The sequence below is a fragment of the Suncus etruscus genome, chromosome 7 (genome assembly GCF_024139225.1).
Source record: "Suncus etruscus isolate mSunEtr1 chromosome 7, mSunEtr1.pri.cur, whole genome shotgun sequence".
Classification (NCBI taxonomy): Eukaryota; Metazoa; Chordata; class Mammalia; order Eulipotyphla; family Soricidae; genus Suncus; species Suncus etruscus.
In genome coordinates this window covers 83658449-83679134 of record NC_064854.1, presented here as the reverse complement: position 1 = coordinate 83679134, position 20686 = coordinate 83658449, and the positions used below count along the sequence as shown (strand labels likewise).

The following is a 20686-nucleotide window of genomic DNA, read 5'->3' as shown; positions in this document are numbered from 1 at the left end:
TTACTGTGACAGGTGTTTGGGTTCTGGCTAATTAATGTAATGGTAATGATATCACAGCAACATTCCACTGCTGTGGCACTTGGTGTGTGGTGAGGCCCAAGAGAGTGTTAGACAAGAACAGAATTTCTGGGGAAGAGCTGAAATATACTGTTTTTGTTAGCAACTATTTTTTAGAAATTTAACAAAAGATAGCTTACCCAGGAAACTGGAAATTGAACCAAGTCAATATCTTCCCAATTATATTCCACAAAGCAGAGTTTGAATAATCTAATTTCTGTGACAAAGTGTGTGTTTTTTCAGTTACCCATAATTAGATGGTTCTCAATTTGACCTAGTAGGATGAAGTCAGAAACTTTTTATTTGTTGTTTGTTTTCTTTTGGGGGGGGCAGGTACCCACAACCAGTTGTGCTCAAGGCTTACTCCTGGTTCTCTTCTCTGGGATTTTATGGGATACCAGGGGTCTAATATGCAAGGCAAGTGACCTACCTGCAGTATTATTTCTCTGGCCCGAAGTGTTTTATTTTTATTAAAGGTAAAGGATTTCTCATTTTAAAATAGTGTCAACACTTTCTCAGTCTTCCCTAAAGTTCAGCCATTCACCACACAAAGATATCTCTGAAGCTACGTGGGTCTGAGAAAACCCAATCCTTGCCTGCCTTCCCTGCCTTCCAACTTCTGTACATAAAACAGAAGTTTTAGAAACTGCTAATGCGATAATTTGGGAAGGAGAATAAAATAACACATTGTCCGAGTCAAAAGCACTTTCCAAACAAACATGCACTTGCCTACATACTATACAAACTATATTATCATCTGAGTGATTACAAACACACAGTACTGAGAAGGAGACAGAGCAGTAAAACCCACTGTTCTGTAGTCTCAAAATCTATTAATTTATGTATTTATACTTGGTGTTGGGCTTGTGTTCAAGAGACACTCAGGGATTATCTAAATAGTACTGAATAAAAAACTGAAATTGGCTGACATTTGAGGCAAGTGACTCTATACTACCCTGACTTTCTCTCCAAATTTTTCCTAATCATATTCCTAAAGGACATGCAGTACAGGATACCACTAAATTCTGGAGTTAATTTAGTTTTACATTTGGTATCCCAAAATACTAATGAATTGTCTCTAAAGTACCTTCTAGTTTCAACACTCTACTTTTTTTAATAAGATATTTTGATGAAATTGCCTTTTCTTCTTTTTTAATTGTAAAATGACACTATATATATATATATATATATATATATATATATATATATATATATAGCTTATTTCATTCATTTCCTTTGTTAATATGCCTAGTGTTGTTGGGTGTCTAAAAATGATTCAATTTAATCCATGCTTTTTCAACTATCCAAAGTAGAAACCAAGGTATTTATTTACAATATGATAATATATAGTCCAACAGTGATAATGGTACAGATATAGATATTCAGAGGAGGAAGAGATTTCAGAAGGGGACACTAGAGCTCTTTTTTGAAGAGAGGGCATTACATGATCATTGCATGATCCAAAAACATTGTTATCACAGCCATTCTCCATGGTACTTGAGGAAATCATGTGACAACAGGGATTGAATTTAGGCCCTCTACCAATTGAGCCACATTCCAAACCTAGTTTAAAACATTTTACGTGTCTGATCCATTCTAGCACCTAGAAAAGCAAACACAAATACATACATGGAAAATCTTTGCCCTGAGGGAGGTTCTGGTCCAGGAAACAGATGTGTACACAGATAATTACATTCATAACCCAGATCACAGCTCCAGAAGGAGAGGTTAGAAGAACAGAGAGAGAAATTACTGAAGACTCTGAGATAGAATTCAGCCATTAGAAAAAGGTGTTCTCGGGCCTGGAGAGATAGCACAGCGGTGTTTGCCTTGCAAGCAGCCGATCCAGGACCAAAGGTGGTTGATTCGAATCTCGGTGTCCCATATGGTCCCCCGTGCCTGCCAGGAGCTATTTCTGAGCAGACAGCCAGGAGTAACCCCTGAGCACTAACCGGGTGTGGCCCAAAAACCAAAAAAAAAAAGAAAAAGAAAAAGAAAAAGAAAAAGGTGTTCTGACAGAGTACGTCCACACAGAGTGTCACAATACTGGGGAGATTCCAGGCCAAAGTCAGGAGTTTTAGGCAGCGAAGAACATAGGAATGATGGGCAGGAGCATGGGCAATGGGAGACAAAGGGATGAGTCTGGCTGCAACCTGGAAAAAAAAAAAAGACTAAAAAGATAAATTAGAGAGCAAAGCAATCAAGATGATTCCCTTAGGTGTGGGTCATCAGGATAGTGGAGAATGTGTGAAGTGGTTAGTGGGAGAGTCCATAGGACTTAGGGACCAAATGCTTGGACAAGGAAGGAGGTGAAAAAAAATCTCACCAAGTACAAGTCTGTGAATGATTTCTGAAGAAAGGAGGGCTAAAGTTAGATCTAGGAGATATCTGAACACTGGGGAAAGCTAGAGTCAACCTTAAGGACATGGAAACTGTACAAGGGATAGAGATAGTGTGGAGCAAAATAAAGAAAATAAGCAACTGTTCATATTTATTTTGGGGGTAGGGGTAGAGATCTGGAAGTCCTCTGAAACTATTCTAAGCTCTATGCTCAGGGAAATATGTGGTGTCAGAGATTGAACCTTGGCCCCCTGCATGCAAGCATGAGCTCTGCTCCATTTCACTATCTCTCCAGTTTTTAGTGACTATTAAAGTGCAAGGAAGGAGAAAAGTGGTTGTGTTTGCAAACATGAGCAGTGAGTGATGTTTTTTAGGTCATGAGAGATTTCAGAAGGAAGAGGTGATTGAAAACTAGTGCAACACAAAGCAGGGGTAGTGAAGCCTGGGAAGCCACTGGCTTTGGCCCACATTTTCTTCTGTAAAGTTACCTTTTTCGGTGTCCCCAACACTTGGCAAATTTTGAAGATTGTGTCAATTTCGCTGGCCCCAGGAAAGAGAGGCCTGAGGGTATATACTTCAGCCATGATGCAGCCCACAGCCCAGATATCAATGGGGGAACTATAGTTGGTAGACCTCAGGAGCACTTCTGGGGCCCTGTACCTGCAGGGACAAAGGGGACTGCTAGTTACTGCTTCTATTGTCAGAATAATGTAATCAGTTCTCAGGGAGATTTCATATACTTCTATGTTATCTCTGGTTTGATGCTGTGCGGATTTGCAAAAAAGGCTGATATAACATTGCTCTTAATATTTCACAATATTTTATATTGAACATTTGCCTCTAGGTCTCTTTCTTTCTCTTTTCGATATTTTTAATATGCACAGGATTTTTGTATGCACATAAGTAAGAGAATCAAAGACAGTGTGAGGCAGAAAGGTTTAAAAAAGGGAGAGAGGCCCAGATAGATAGTACAGTGGGTAAGAAATTTGCTTTTGCCCACCTGTCCCAGGTTCAATCCCTGCCACCACATATGGTACTCCAAGCACTGCAAAGGCAAGAGTAAACAAAGGCAATATTAAGCCCTGAGCAGTGAATGATTTCTGAGGTCATGAGAGGAGGTGATTGAAAACTAGTACAACACAAAGCAGAGGGCAAGAAGCCTGGGAAGCTACTGGCTTCCTAGTTAGGTGTGGCCAAAAACATAAAAATGGATAAATAAAAAGAAAAAGAATAAAACTTATTGTCTATAGGCTATGTATTGATCATAAGCAATTGCTTGAATCAAATTGCTAGGGTATGAAAGGTGTTTTGGGGCCACACCTAGCAGTGCTCTGGATCACCATGGTGGTAGAGAGTTAGGTAGAGTATGGTGGAGGGGATTCAACCTGGGGCTCTAGCATGAATGTAAAGATTATGCCCCAGTGCTTTGAACCATCTTCCTGGCTCTCAAGTTTTAACAATACAATGAACTCAGGTTCTTTGAAGAACCATTTTTTATTTGTTTTTTTGGACCACACCCAAATATGTTTCAACTACTGTTTCATTTAATGAGATGCTAGTATTTGTGATAATAATATTACCCTCCAAGTATAATGGTTTTTTTTTTTTAAAAAAAAGATGTAATTAAATAATTTAAAGTAGAATGGCATTCACCATCTGGTAGACACATAGTCTGTGTATGGAGGTCTTGACCGGATCTCTCGGGCCAATCCAAAGTCTGCAATCTTGATGAGTTCTGGTCCCATGCAGAGGAGATTCTCAGGCTTTAGGTCCCGATGGAAGAAGCCTGTACAAAGGGGAGAAGGAGAATTCATGTAAGCTAGTGTCTGCATTTCTCTTTGTAGTCAAGCTGCTCTTTGCATAATGGCTACCATCTAATGAGGTTCTATGCACATAGCTTTCCCTTGGACAAATTTAAAAAGTGCAGAATCACTTAAAAGTATATGCTCAATGTAGGTAAAACACTCCATGACATTAAGACTAAAGGCATCTTTAAGAAGAAAACAGCACTGTCCAACCAAACAAGTGTAAGTGGAGATAAACAGATGGGACTATATTAAGCTGAGAAGCTTCTGAACCTCAAAGGAAATAGTGACTACAACACAAAGACCACCCACAGAATGGGAGAAACTATTCACCCAATACCCATCAGATAAGGAGCTAATATCTAAGATATACAACTTAACAAGAATAAAACATCTAGCCTCATCAAAAAATGGGGAGAAAAAATGAACAGACACTTCCTCAAAGAAATACAAATGGCCAAATGGCAACATGAAACATGTTATACATCATTAGGGACGTGCAAATGAAAACAATAATGAGGTACCATCTCATACCACAGAGATTGGCACACATCACAAAAAAACAAGAACAATCTGTGCTGGTGGGGATGTGGGGAGAAAAAATTCTCATTCACTGCTGGTGAGAATGCTGTCTAGTCCAGCCTTTCTGGAAAACAATATGGAGATTCTTCAAAAAACTGGAAATTGAGCTCCCATATGATCCAGTTATACCACTCCTAGGGATATACCCTAGGAACACAAAAACACAACACAAAAATGCCTTCTGCACACCAATATTCATTGCAGTGCTATTTACAATAACCAGAATCTGGAAACCACCCAGATGCCTAACAACAAATGAGTGGCTAAAGAAACTGTGGTATATGGGGCCGGAGAGATAGCATGAAAGTAGGTGGTTCAAATACCGGCATCCCATATGATCTCCCATGCCTGCCAAGAGCGATTTCTGAGTGTAGAGCCAGGAGTAACCCCTGAGCGATGCTGGGTGTGACCCAAAAACCAAAAAGGAAAAAAAAGAAAAAAGAAACTGTGGTACATATACACAATGGAATACTATGCAGCCATCAGGAGAACTAAAGTCATGAAACTTAATTTACCTGGGGGCCGCAGGAGGCAAAGTCGGGGTGATCCTTGAGTGCAAAGTCAGTAGTAAGCCTTGAACAACTAAAACAAAACGAAACAAAAAAAAGATTCCTCTAGGGCAGGGCCACAAAATGTTGTACAGAGGGCCACAAACGGCCCGCGGACCACAAGTTTGAGGCCCCTGCTATATATGGATGGACATGGAAACTATTATGATGAGTGAAATAAGTGAAATAAGTCAGAGGGAGAGAGGTAGACACAGAATAGTCTCAACTCATCTATGAATTTTAAGAAAAATAAAAGACATTATTATAAAAATACACAGAGACAATAGAGATGAGGCTGGAAGGACCAGCCCACGATATGAAGCTTACCACAAAGAGTGGTGAATTCAGTTAGAGAAATAACTACACTGACAACTATCATGACAATGGTAATGAGAGAAATAGAGCATCCGTCTCAAATACAGGCAAGGGAGGAGGAGGAGAGAGATAGAGAGCCTTGGTGGTGGGAATGTTGCACTGGTGAAGGGGGTTGTTCTTTTCTATAACTAAAACCCAACTCAAATATCTTTGTAATCATGGTGTTAAATAAAGATATTAATTTTAAAAAAGTAGATTTCAGAATTGCCTTGTCCCAAGGAGAAAACTTTTAATTTTTTTTTTATTATTGTTTTAGGGCCACACTTGCCTGTGATCAAGACTTAATCCTGACTCTACAGTACAGGCTCTTGGCAGTGCTGGAAATAATAGGTCCAAAATTTTTGTAGACAGATCTGTAAACAAGGCCAATGCAGGAAATAATCCACACCAAGCAGGAGAGATGAAACAGATCCAGGACTCTTTCCACCAAGTGTAGCGGAAATCTGCCTGAGCTACAGTCTTATTGGAAAAAATAGGATAACCCCCATGTGTGGAGAACAGGTTGAGGTAGAGAGCCTCTCCAGAGATTCTTCCTGCCCAGGTGGGACAAACACATGCAAAGAAGAAGAAATCCTGACTAAGGTAAAAACAACTAGGCTAAAATCCAACAAGTCCCCTTTGTGTTTTCACTAAATGCAGAAATATAAGATAAATCAGAATAAATGTGTTCTAATGTTCTCTGCAAAAGGTGGAACCCCTGTTAGAAGATAAAAAGATGGCTTATTTTGCATAGGCACAGTAAAAGCTGGGGAAATAAAGAAGTAAGAACTTTTAGTCTAAGAGCAAGGTGTCCTTTCCCAGAAGGCATCTAATCACATTACCAACTAGGATACAGACAGTCTAAGTTTGCCTAACCCCAGAGTCTTTCTTCTAGAACCTAGGAGAGTTCTCTTATAGACATCATCCCACATGGATCTACAACCTAGTGGCTCTGTTCATCTGCATGCTACTGGAGTTTGATTTATTATGTGCTCTTGAACTCAATATTCTGAAAACTAAGCTCCAAAAGCTGGAGAAACTCACTGATATTCCACCAAAGACCAACACTAAGTCATGTTAATAATGGTCCAAACCTACATCTATATTGTCTCTTCCCATACTTCTCCACCCTATCTATCTCTAACTGAAGAGAAGCTGGATGGGCATGTTATCCCATATTAATCTGTTTCAAAACAATGGTTCTTTTCTCCCAAATTTTCCCTCCTCAGGTTCCCTGAGTTAGGTTGGTTTATGCAGTTGTGCTATATTCATCAAAATCACCTCATTTGATCTTTTCAGATGTTTCTCAATGAGATAAAGAATTATCTCATAACTGAACTCTGTATTGCTTCCATCTATAGACCTTCCTGTACTTTTGTTTCTCTTGATACATGTATGTCCTAAAAATTTTGTCAAAGCATCCTGATTATGCCTAATCTCACCTTATGTATCCTAATAATTTCAACAGTATTTGTTGTCATGGCTTCATCCACATAAAAAAAAAAGTCTATACTAAAAGATAATTTTCTAGGACCTACCAATATGTGCAAGGTTAGCTCCATTTAGGCAAATTTCTTCATTTACTTTAGAGCAGGGGTCTCAAACTCTATTTACCTGGGGGCCGCAGGAGGCAAAGTCAGGGTGATCCTTGAGTGCAAAGTCAGTAGTAAGCCTTGAACATTGGGGTGTGTGACCCCAACAACTAAAACAAAACAAAACAAAAAAGATTCCTCTAGGGCAGGGCCAAAAAATATTGTACAAAGGGCCGCAAACGGCCCGTGGGCCGTGAGTTTGAGACCCCTAATTTAGAGTCATTTTATTAATTCTAATTCACAATATTGTGTGTGCCCTTGTTCCTTTTGATCTGTATCTTTGTCTCAATCTTTGTCAGCCTTCATGCCAACTTTTAGTTAACTTTCCTCCACAAAGTCATTCTAATATATTGCCTTCATTCGTTCTTTGACTCTTCCAATTAATAATCACCATAGGCCCTCCATATTACAGGTGATAGATTAGGTCCTAAAGATTCAGAAGCAAGCTGGGACAAAATAGGCCCTCTTCCCTGAACTTGAGCAGGACTCGTTTCGGGTATGCTAATTTCCAATGCTTTGTTAGAGGTAAAGTTCTCAAAGAAGCAACCAACTGGTATTTTTTTCTGAGTGCTCTGCATTGCACTAGGAGTATAGATGGCCTCATAGTCCATTCTAAGTGATTTTACCATGAACTTGAAGTGGCCCCACAACATGCCGATATTTTTAAAATTTTCAGAGAAGGACCAGAGAAATGGTACAGTAATTAGGGTGCTTGCCTTGCAAGCAGCCAACCAAGGTTGACCCCCCCAGCACAATATATGACCTCCTGAGTCCCATCAGAAATGATTCCCTGGGCCCAGAGAGATAGCACAGTGGCGTTTGCCTTGCAAGCAGCCGATCCAGGACCAAAGGTGGTTGATTCGAATCCCGGTGTCCCATATGGTCCCCCGTGCCTGCCAGGAGCTATTTCTGAGCAGGCAGCCAGGAGTAACCCCTGAGCACCACCAGGTGTGGCCCAAAAACCAAAAAAAAAAAAAAAAAAAAAAGAAAAGAAATGATTCCCTAAGTGCAAAACCAGGAGTAAACCCTGCATACCACCAGGTGTGTCCCAACAATGAAACAAAAATCTAAAACCAACTTTTCATGGTTATGTTGGCAAAATGGCACTTTGCAAGAGCATCTAATTATTAGTAGGTATTAATCCTCTCATCTTACCCTCCCTGGAGGGCAAGCAGATAGGGCTTCCAATTTGGAAGAAATCCTAGTTGAAAGAAATTGCAATTCCTGGTAAGAATGAGGCTAACTCATAAAATTAAAGCAAATGAAATAACAGAAATGGTAAGACACTTGTCTTGCATGTGGCCTATTCTGATTTGATCTCTGGTACCACATATGGTCCTTCAAGTACTGCCAGGAGTGCTTAGGGTGCAAAGAACAAGAACAAACCCTAAAATTCACAAATAAACAATAACTCATGAGTTAACCTAAATGGCCATCATCAGGTGTCTGGATAAAGAAGCTGAGGTACATTTGCTCTGTGGGCTCCTACTCCCCATTTCAAAAAAAGATGAAATTGTGCCTTTGGAGATGAGATACTTTAGCAGTGATCATGCTAAGTGACATAACTGAGGAAATAAAAAACAAGTAGCAGATGGTGTCAGTCTTACATGGAATATGAATCACTAAAGCACAGTGGCAAAACAAATAAAACAATTCCCATAAAAGCAGTGGTGGTTCCAAAGAGATAAAAATAGAAAGTAAAGGGGTGTTTTCTGGTGAGTTTTATTTTACAATTTTTATGGTAAGTTTTATATAAAGAGACAGTAAAGCTAATTCCATAATATTCCATACTGTAAACTCTACATTATAAATATCAGAATAAACTGGAAACAAACAGACCAAAAAATAAATGTTCCATCAAGGAGGTGGCACTCAGCTCTGATGTGAGTCCTGGTTTGGGTCTAGGTTCTGCACGATGCAGCTTGTAACAAGGAGCCCACTTCTGGCTTCTGAGCCCAGTGAAAATTCTTCTAGCTGGGCTATTCAGAGATCAGGCCACAGCTAAGGGCTGTTAGGAAAAGAGTCTTCCTGTTCAAGACAGGCTTTCAGAAGACAAAGATAAGATCTTTAACTTAGTTTCAGGGTATCACATGCCAGCTGGATAACAGAAAGGTTTTCTCTTTCATGTTAGCAGAAAATATGCCATGCTTACTCTTCATTAATAACCCATGGATAAGGAAAACATCATAGCACAAAGAAGTCTTTCTCCTCTCTGTAGCATTCTGCTCCCAATAAGCCTGATGTGAGTGTGTGAAAAAAATCAAAGGATACATAACAACCTAGCATTTGGGCAGCACACCTTCCTGCTTTGGAAATTGAAATGGCCCATATACTTCTTTTTTAATTTTTTATTTTTAATTATGAGAACAAAGATGCAAAGAAAGAGGACAAGGTAAAGTTACAGTGGAAGGACAATCACCCATAAATAGAATTCTCAGAAAAAGTCCCCTTGCTGATATCTTAACTTTGAACTTTCAGCCAAAGAACTTTAAGATAAATAAAACAGAACCCATGTACAATTACTTTATCCGTCAAGTCTGCTGATTGTAATACATTATTTCTTAGCAGCACACAAAGCAATCTAAAGCCATAAAACTTATGTAACTCCTTAAACATTAAAGGCATATATTTTTTTACATTTCCATGCACATGCATATTAGTTTAAGTTAACCTCAAAAGTTTAAGCGGGTATTTTTTTAAGGAGTAGAGTCAAAGGAGCACAGTAAAAATGGTGTTAGAGTGGCAATTATTGTTTGCATAGGCCCACCAAAATATGAGGGACATGAAAAGGAAAATCCTTGGCCTAAATATAAGGAGACCCTACACCTGAAGTTTCCTGGCATAAGACCAACTCTAGGCTCCAGGCAAGCTAGTTTGTCCGATCCAAGACATTGTTTGTTGTGCCAACACACTTTTATTTTTCACACAGTCTCTGTTGTTGGTATCATGTTTCTGTATTAAAGATCCTGGAATCTGGGCCCGGAGAGATAGCACAGTGGCGTTTGCCTTGCAAACAGTCGATCCAGGACCAAAGGGGGTTGGTTCGAATCCCAGTGTCCCATATGGTTCCCCCGTGCCTGCCAGGAGCTATTTCTGAGCAGACAGCCAGGAGTAACCTCTGAGCACCGCCAGGTGTGGCCCCAAAACAAAAACAAACAAACAAAAAAAGATCCTGGAATCTGCATATTCTACATTGAAGTCAGGATGTGGAGCATCCTCTAGATTCACCTCACAATTAAAGGGCAATGTAGAGAGCCCTGTCCTGTAAGCAGGTCTTCTCAGTGTTAACGGAAGTCTCTTTTGAGCAGGTCTATGTCAGAGCAGCAGTAGGGTCTTCCCTGGTAGAGGATTGCTTCCAGGTGATAGACAAACTTGGATGTTTCATGGATGGCTTGCCTGGTTCAGGGGTGAATGGAAAATGCCCATTCTTCTGAGGCCTGTGCCAGATCATTACGTAAGGGTGTAAGGTCCCGTTGCACTACAAGATTTCACATATACTTCTGACCTTAAACTATAGTGTTCTGACTCCCTCTGGGTTCCAGTGCCATCCCTACTCAACTGCCCTGTGGGGTCAACCAGGTTGGTGCCAGGGAGGAAATAGAGAAACTCACTTTTTAATCCCTTCCAAAAAACGCAAATGGGGCTGTCTCTTTGGGTCATTCCCAGCATCCTTCCTTCCTTCCTATCACATCCAGCTGCGCTCAGGGGTTACTCCTGGCTCTGCACTCAGAAATCGCTCTTGGCAGGCTCGAGGGACCATATGGGATGCTGGGATTCAAACCACCATCCATCCTGGATCAGCTTCTTGCAAGGGAAACGCCCTACCGCTGTGCTATCTCTCAGGCCCCTGAAATCTGTTTTCAATTGTAAGTAGTTTACCATTATACCATAATGCTCATAATTTAAAATTGCTTTTAGATCCAGAAAACTTAAGACCCGCTAGACAATATTTCATGGTATAGACTCCTCTGACAGTATCTGACCATATCACTTACTTTTCTAGACTTGAAAATGATTTTTTTTAAGAATACTCTATTCACAATCTAATCCATGAAGCCTTTCTTCAGTAAAGTTTACCCTCACCAATCATGATTGGCCTAGAAAATTGAAAACCCTTCCATCTGACTTTTTTTAAGCATTCTGTCCCATTTCACCTGGGTCAGCTTTTCAACTGTAACCCATGGATCGATCCTCAGTGCCTGTCTATGTGTGCGCATGAGTGTATATGTTAATCATTTCAAGATAATATCTGAGATCTGTCTGTAATATATCTAATGTCTATATTGTATATTGTCTTTCCTCCTGTCATATATAACTCACCTCCCCCTTTGCTTACCACATTACAAATTCTTTTCTAGCCTTTTACTCTCTCACCCCTGTTATTTATGTTATCTCTCACATCTGTTACTTCCCTCCATTTAACCCTTTTTACCCTCAGTTCTTAACTCCTCATGAAGTGAAACATTCCCCCACCCCCACCCCAGCCAGCTGCCAACCAGCTCCCAAAGTGAAAAGATAAATTCTCAGTCTGAGAAGAAGCTGATACTCCGGTATTTATTTGTTCTCAGTGGCCACTTTTCCCCACCTCCCTTCACTGTGGACCTTCGTGTGCTACCAGATTCAGTTTCTGAGAAGCCCGTGGATTGAGGATTTTTCCTGATATATGACTGCTAGGAGCCATTTTTTAGATTCCACAAGATCAAATCACAGGCTGAAGCTGTGCTCTGGATTTTAGCCCCCACCCAGACTATTTCAAAAGACTTATGGAGGGGGACATGTATATCTTCTTTGAATGCTTCTTTAGATGTATTTCCTTAATAGGTATAACCCTTATTGAAAATCTTCTTATGTAGTGGCAATTTCACCTATTTTGGGGGGATCTGTTTAGTAGGAAATTCTAGTAGATAAGTTTCTCTAGTGTTTAGAGTTCATGTTAGAAACAAGTTATGGGGATCATTGGGCTTGTTACCTCTGCCCCCATATGCACCAGTGGCATTGTGCCTTTTTACATTGACATATTAAAATGAGGAAAGCTTACATGTGCAAACAAGTTCTTATCTAATATATATAGAAACACATAAATTTGATACTTCAGGGTGGCCTTACACCCTGAACACTTGTAATGACTTGACTTCAGTAGAATGGACATTGACCATTCACTCCTGAACCTTGGATACTATCTATAGAAACAATCACAGTTTTCTACATCAGAACCAGGAATTGTACTTCTACCAAGGAAGGCCCTATTGCTGCCCTGGCATCGGCTTACTCCAGAGAGGGTTCTTATGATACCCTAACGACTTGGTAACAGCAATAACCTGTTTTTAGGGCAGGTGAAAACAGAAAACACTCCAAGTCACCCTCACTTTGACATAGTATCTGTACAGAAACCAAGATCTCTAGCTACAGGAACCTGATAGCAACCGCCTTGATTGTGAAGAGCTTTTACTGGGACCACAGAAAAATACTTTGATGTCAGACAACTTAGTATGCCTGGAGCCTGGAGTTGGCTGTACGCCAGAATAGGTAAAGTTTCCTTGTTTTTAGGCCAAAGAATTTTCCTCTCTATTTCTCCCATATTTTGCTGTGCCTTTGCAAACAACAACAACTGCCACACACTCACATTTTTATTGTATTTTTTAATCTCTTATCTTTTAAAAAAAGCTTATTAAACCTTCTGCTATTGTATTAATGAGTTTATTGGAGATACAATAATTTTCACAAACATAGTTGCTACTGAAACTTATTTCTTTCTTATCTCTTCTCTTCCATTTTATTTTTATAGTTTTTCTTTCTATTATTCTTTCTATTTTTTTTTTTTTTTTTTTTGGTTTTTGGGTCACACCCTGTGATGCTCAGGGGTTACTCCTGGCTATGAGCTCAGAAGTTGCTCCTGGCTTCTTGGGGGACCATATGGGACGCCGGGGGATCGAACCGCGGTCCGGTCCGTCCTAGGCTAGCGAAGGCAAGGCAGGCACCTTACCTCCAGCGCCACCGCCCGGCCCCTTATTCTTTCTATTTTTAATAACTTTACTCTCTCATCTTGAAACAAATGTATTATGATCAATATGTCAACTATGTAATGCATTTTCTTTAATTAAAAATATTTAAAAAAAAAAAAAAAAGGGGCCGGAGAGATAGCATGGAGGTAAGGCGTTTGCCTTTCATGCAGGAGGTCATCGGTTCGAATCCCGGCGTCCCATATGGTCCCCCGTGCCTGCCAGGAGCAATTTCTGAGCCTGGAGCCAGGAATAACCCCTGAGCACTGCCGGGTGTGACCCAAAAACCACAAAAAAAAAAAAAATTTAAAAAAAAACCAAAACTATAGTGTTCTCAACAAGAATGTCTCAAAGACAGTGGCACACAGCCAGGTTGAAGGCTGGCTCATGATCATGCACAGCTAAAACAAACAATAAGGAGTTGCAGAACAGAGAACCATCTTCTGTGGAGAGGGGCTAAACTTTGTCCTCCAAGTCAGTCAATGCATTTATGATAAGATGCACAGGTATTTATGAACTGGATATTAGTAAAGATAGGTCAAGGATGGAACTCGCTTTGTGGTAATTACTGCAAAGCACATATGCTTTGATATTGCTCAATCAGTACCAAGTAGACTTGTGTTTTTATTCCCTGCAGGAGAAAAGTACTCAGTGACTTATGGCCATAGCAACTAACTGAAGTGTTGTTTTCCCTCTCAAAGGAATCTATTCTCTATGGGGCACAATGCACCTTCTCATAGTGAGAAACTGGTAACAGACAAGAAGCATACAGGCATGAAACTCACATCTTTATCTGTAAAGTGATGGAGATTAATTTTTCCATAACTAACAGGGAATTACAAGTACAAATATGCAAAATCCATTCAATATCATCTAAAAACCATCCCAAAGTCACCAAAAATACACTTAGGGCTGAAAATGAGATAAGTCTTGCAAAACAAATACCCATTTACCTACAATTGTTATCACTACCATCTTCGCATCTTGTTCCTTTTTTTTCCCTCTTTCTGTTGAAGCATGGCTGAGCTTCATCTACTCCATTTTATTACAGTGGGATTTTCCTCTTCTTTGAAAGGAGTATATATCATCTATTCTTTCTTATAAATTGGCAAGGAAATGAACAAGGTAACATATAAAACATTATGCTTAAACTAGTCTGAGTTCATGACAGAAAAAATCTCTGGGAATAGCAGTGGGGCCAGGATTATAAAAGCAAATGGGGTCTGTCCTTGCATTGCTTAAATAAATTTCCAAGGGGCTGGCAAGGTGGCGCTAGAGGTAAGATGTCTGCCTTGCAAGTGCTAGCCAAGGAAAGGACCACGGTTCGATCCCCTGGCGTCCCATATGGTCCCCCCAAGCCAGGGGCAATTTCTGAGCGATAGCCAGGAATAACCCCTGAGCATCAAACAGGTGTGGCCTGAAAAAAAAAAAATTTCCAAGGAGCTGTTTGGACACAGTAGTATATGAATACTAAATTATCAGACACAATATATATATTGTGTATAGTATTGTGGGTATAAACATGTGTATGTGTGTGGGAGGATTCCATATGTAATCCATGTGCATGTATATGTACATATATATAACAGTACATATGCTCTAGTGTGTTCCTCAATTAGTACCAACTATAAAGTTGAATGTGTTCCGAGTATGTGTCTGTTTATGTTTAATGAGACTTAACATCAACCTACATAAAATAAATGGATTTCTGATTATAACTATCTGAGTCTTGTAAAAAACACAAAAAATGAAAGGAGGATTAAGCCAAGGAATAACCCAAATAATTCAAGTAACAAACACTATGACTGGTTACCATTTGCTTCTCATACAGTTAGTCTTTCTCTTTTAGGATACCTATGATTTCTCATCCTTTCTTTTCCCTGAGCTTTTAAATCTAGTCCTAGCTTTTAGTAAGCTTCTCCTCTTATTTGTCTTGAAGATAATTTATCAGAAGCTTCCTGTGTTTTGTAAACGAGATAGGTCTTGATGTGCTGTCTCTATCTATGAGAGCTGAATCAAAGAGCCATTAACTAATAAGTCAATATTAAAATTGGCTTAGCTTTGCCTACTCATTCCTGATTATTCAGCAAGGGCCTGAAGATTTATAGTCATTATTTGTCTACATTATTTGCCTATATAATAATTTATATGGTCATTATTTGTCTACTTTATTTCACTCAGTGACTAACACAGGAAGGGACTATACAGAATTGAAGAAGTATAGGCTAGGAGTGACCCCAGAAGTACTGAACCTTCAGCTATAAGACAATGACTGTCCTACTCACTTAGGATTTGAAAAAGTTGTGTTAAGTTTTTCACAGTCTCTTTACTAGATAATGAAACTCATTTATGATTGTAACAGCAATTACCTCCTTAGTCTGGGAAACGAACAAATTTCTGCCTGTGTAAAATAGCTACACTGCAGCTTCACAGGCCTGCCCAGGGATTTCTGTCTCTCCACTGGTGATGTTTTCATCCTGCTGCCCTGAGTTCAAGAGATGATATCAATTCAAACCTAGCTGGAACTGAATCTTGTTAGTAATCAAGATTAGCTTCACATACTTACTAGAAAACAGAACCATCATTGCTCTACAATATCTTTTAGAAGTTCAGTAAGAACAAACTAAAGAGTATACGAACACTCATTTATCTAGATCAGTATTCTCCCACAGTGGATGATAACATTCCCGAGAGGATGCTTGGACAATGGGGGCATATGAATAATTCTTTTTTTAAAAAAGAGGGTTGTAGCATCAAATAAGTTGGGAGTCTTCATTCCAGATTTGCTAAATTGCTCTTTGAACTAAACATATGATCCCTGGAGTAAACCATACTAAACTACAATAGAACTGTTTCTCTGATCTGGCCATAATTCTGGTTTCTATAGAGGGATGTATCCTGAAACTGCCCTTTGTAATCTGTCATTGTGTTGACCATGAAGCAACATTACCTATTATCTACTCTATGAGAGAAATGTCTCTGGTTTCAATTAATACCAAGAATAAATCTGCTACTCTTAGGCAACTCTTTGTCTGTCTTGGGGTACTATGTAGGTTGTAAATGGTCTAATTTCACATTTTGCTTCTAGCTCAGAATCAAATATGTAAAACTGATTGACATGCCTTATGGGGGTTAATTTAACCCTTACTATTTCATACTCTTTCCCCTTTTTCCTTTATTAAGTTTTCTATTTCCTTTTTTTGTTTGTTTGTTTGTTTTGTTTTTGGGTTACACCCAGCAGTGTTCAGGGATTACTCCTGGCTCTGCACACAGAAATTAATCCTGGCAGGCTCAGGGGATCATTTGAGATGTCAGAGATTGAACCCATGCTGACCATGTACAAGACAAATACCCTATCTGCTGTGCTATTGTTCCAGCCCCTCTTAATTTTCTTTTTTTTTTTCCTGCATTGTTTGACTCATATTAGATCACTTTTTTAATGCTTTTTGAAACAAACTGAAATACAAATGCATTAGGAAAATGAATATCTACAACAAAGTATATTAGCAGGTTAAAAATAAGATGTAAATCTTCTTTAATTCTAATCTAAGACTTTTTTTTTTTGGTTTTCGGGCCACACCCGTTTGATGCTCAGGGCTTACTCCTGGCTAAGCGCTCAGAAATTGCCCTTGGTTTGGGGGGACCATATGGGACGCTGGGGGATCGAACTACAGTCCTTCCTTGGCTAGCGCTTGCAAGGCAGACACCTTACCTCTAGCGCCACCTCGCCAGCCCCTAATCTAAGACTTTTCACTCCAGTTAATGGTTATGAATAATCCTCTCATGCATCATAAATAAGTTCAAAATTAAAGTATAGAAAATAAGTAGATATCACAAGAAAGCAATTTAGAAGTTAAGTTATAAAATATATCCTAAAATATACTGCCAGTCTCTCAACTATTTAACCTTTTAAAAAAATTAAGCTTTCCTATCTCCTATTTAGTGCTGAAATTTTGCTATTAAAAATACAATATTTCACTTACCATGTTTGTGAATAAATGCCAGTCCTTGTAATATCTGATACATGATATTCCTTATAGCAGACTCAGGAAACAGTTTATTTCTGTATGGGACAGAGGGGTAAAAAGTTCAAAATCTAAATTTACACATGAAAAGAAATCTCTAGTCTTTATGTTTTATTTTCTTTTAAAAATGTTATAAAAAGGGCCCAGAGAGATAGCACAGCAGCGTTTGCCTTGCATGCAGCCGATCCAGGACCTAAGGTGGTTGGTTCGAATCCCGGTGTCCCATATGGTCCCCCGTGCCTGCCAGGAGCTTTTTCTGAGCAGACAGCCAAGAGTAACCCCTGAGCACCACCAGGTGTGGCCCAAAAACCAAAATAATAATAATAATAATAATAATAATAATAATAATAATAATAAAAAGGGGGAATTGGAGAGAACAGCAGGTAAGGCTTACATGTGGCTGACCCCAGTTTGATCACCATTACCATATATGCACCTAAGCACAGAGCCAAGAGTAAACCTTGAGCATAATCTGTTGTGGCCTAAAGCCCCAAAGTACTTATACTATAATATCCAAAGTATTATATGCAAATTTGTCCAGGTTCTTTAATAAAATATTTATCCATGTAATATAACTACATCCTGGATACATCTGTATTTACAAAGAAAATTTATATGTATATTTTATAGTAACATCTCCCAAAGCTCTCTAAAATTTTTGAGCCCCTGCCACACCAACATCTCCCTGGTAGAAAAATAAAAAATGGCCCAGACCCACAACTAAGCTCTAAAGGAACATAATAGTCACTAACTCTTCCCAAGTAGTCTCGTCTAAGATAAAAACTCTGGGGCCTTCTCAGAATGGGGGAGGGCACAGCTGTCACAGCCATACTTGATAGCCTTTGACAGAAATCAAACTGCCAAGCCACCAAATTTGTTCCAGATCTATAAATGCTGAATCATAGCCATGCAACACCTCAAAATTTTACAATAGTGTCAGCTCTGTTTGAATATTTAATGCCTGAAATAACTGCCATTAAATTTGGTAAATCACAGTGTTATAATAAAAACTTCAAATTTCATCTCTCCCTCCATGATATAATCTAAAATAATTTTTTTTTTTGCCTTTGAGCCATACCTGGTGACCCTCACGGGTTACTCCTGGCTATTCTCTCAGAAATCACTCCTGGCTTGGGGAACCATATGGAACACCATGGGATCAAACCACGATCCATCCTAGGTTAGCTTGTGCAAGGCAAAGGCCCTACTGCTTGTGCCACCCCATCTGGCCCCTAAAATGAAAATTTTTAATGGGGAAATTTTAAGGATTTCCAGCTTAAAAGATTTTAAAAGGCAGGGTGTGATAACATTTTCCTTTTGATGGGATAAATCATGATTTCTCTCTTTATTATTATTGACAGTGAAGATATTTGTTCATGAACTCACTCAGAGGGATGCTGTGAATGGTATTCATCTGAAAATGTGCCCATTAGGTATGATTGTAGTTTACTGGTAAAGTCTGAAATAACCATAGCAAGTAATTTTTGGAATGGAGTTAAAACAAAGCTGTAGAGTATCTTTTGAGCTTCTTTAGAAACATAAACCACTAAGATACACAAAGTTACATTGCCAGTAGTTTCTATTAAGCGACTGGCTGCAAGACTTCCAAAGTAAGAATTGATGAGCTGGGCACCTCCTCTGATGGCAGTTTTAAATAGCAAATAAACAGCAGAATTGTGACAATAAAAGAAAGCCAACACTTCTAGTTTGCTATTACTTTCTAACAGTGCAAAGAACCACACTGTACCTTTCTTTAATGAGCTGGTATAGGTTTTCCTTCATGTACTCAAAGATAAAATAAAGATGATCATTTTCCCTGATAACTTCTTTTAATTTTACTACATTGGCATGGTTGAGCTTCTTTAAAGACTGAAAAAAAGGAAAAAAATACCCAAACATTAAGAGAGATGTTAAAAGAAAAACAATACTATGTATAATTACAAAAAAAAATCTTCTCTATAACTACAGAAATGCAGTTCATATTTTAACTTAATTTTACTTATTATTATAGCTTAGGTAATGTTAACAGTTATACTTTTAGTATATAAAGTTACTGTATCTTCATCACCACCAAAGTGCCTAAGACCCTTCATCACTATCCCTATGTTACTTCTAGTCACCTACTCCTTCCTCCTTTCCTTTTCCTCACTGATGCTAATCTCAATCTTATAAACCAAATGATACTTTCTATCCCTTCCTCTTTCTTGGCAGGGTAGGGTATTGGGGCCCACACCTGGTAGTGCTAAGGGATCTGCATTCCATCTCCTGGATCTGCATTCAGGAATTACTCCTAGTAGGATCGTATGGGATCATATGCAGATCATATGGGATGCTAGGAATTGAACCTGGGTCAGCCGGATGCAAAGCAAGCATCCTACCCACTGTGCTCCACTCTAGCCCTCTCTAGTCCCCCTTTTTCAAAATCTTTATATAAACATAAAACATAAACTTATTATTTATTCCCTTAGTTTTTTAAGTTTTTTATAAGACCACAGGTGGGTAAGAGCTATCTGTATTTGTTGTTCTCCCTCGGAATGAGTTTGCTTGCCTCCAGTTCCAACCACACTACTGTAAAACGGTTCATATTTTACTGAAAACTATTTTAAAAAACTTCTATGAGGTTGACAGTAACTTGCTGTAGAAAATTCTTTTGAATCTAAGATGAATAAATAGCTTATTGGCATTTCCAATTTCCCCAACACCAAGCAATGGGCCAGGACTAGGTTAGGTAAACACTTTCTTGGTAAGGAAGTTCATGTCTTGAGAGCAGTCAGTGTAATCAAAAAAAGTGAAAAAAGGCTTTGGTTGTTTTGGGTTAGAGAAAGTAGCTGCTTTTAGCTCAGATGACCAACTAGCAATCTTCAGACACTCTAAACAGGGATTGGTTCAAACACAGGCTTGCTAATCTTCTCTCAACGCTCATCAAACTCATGTGATTGTTGGTAATGTATTACTCCTGACAAAAGGAAATTTATTTATTTAATCTTTTTAATTTGGTTTTCAAGCCATGCATGGCTGTACTCAGAGCTTACTGCTGGTTCTGTGCATAGGGCTCATTCTTGGCAGGGCGGGAGACCCCATATGCAATGCTCATGATTGACCAAGATAGGTTTCAAGCAAAGTAAGAGCCTTAATCAATGTATATTTTTTCTCTCTGGCCCCAAATGTAAATTCTAAAGAAGGAGAAGGGGGAATCTTACTGATGAGGACCTTCCGCTCACCAAAGACCCTGAAAATGAGAGCAAGATATGTTTGTTTCCAGGAACAACAGAGACCAAAAAAAAAAGTCAGAAGATGGATGAGAAATAAGAGCCAGAGAGTCAGTGAGTTGGTTCAGAAAATGGTTCATGATCCATCAATTATTCACTATGATATCGAGGTGGT

At 39.1% G+C, this 20686-nt stretch overlaps 2 protein-coding genes across 2 annotated transcripts in view; one reads left to right on the top strand and one right to left on the bottom strand.

Annotated features, from left to right (window-relative positions):
* The window catches only part of FBXO9 (F-box protein 9), a 505156-nt gene that overhangs the window by 383905 nt on the left and 100565 nt on the right, over window positions 1-20686 (top strand). The gene's annotated exons all lie outside the window — the stretch shown is intronic.
* Window positions 1-20686, bottom strand: part of CILK1 (ciliogenesis associated kinase 1) — a 66772-nt gene that overhangs the window by 18951 nt on the left and 27135 nt on the right. The window contains exons 4-7 of the mRNA XM_049777014.1: window positions 19050-19171; window positions 17261-17340; window positions 4051-4183; window positions 2886-3057 (exon numbers count right to left, since the gene is read on the bottom strand). Coding sequence (XP_049632971.1) covers window positions 2886-3057; window positions 4051-4183; window positions 17261-17340; window positions 19050-19171 — 507 coding nt within the window. The remainder of the gene's footprint in view (window positions 1-2885; window positions 3058-4050; window positions 4184-17260; window positions 17341-19049; window positions 19172-20686) is intronic.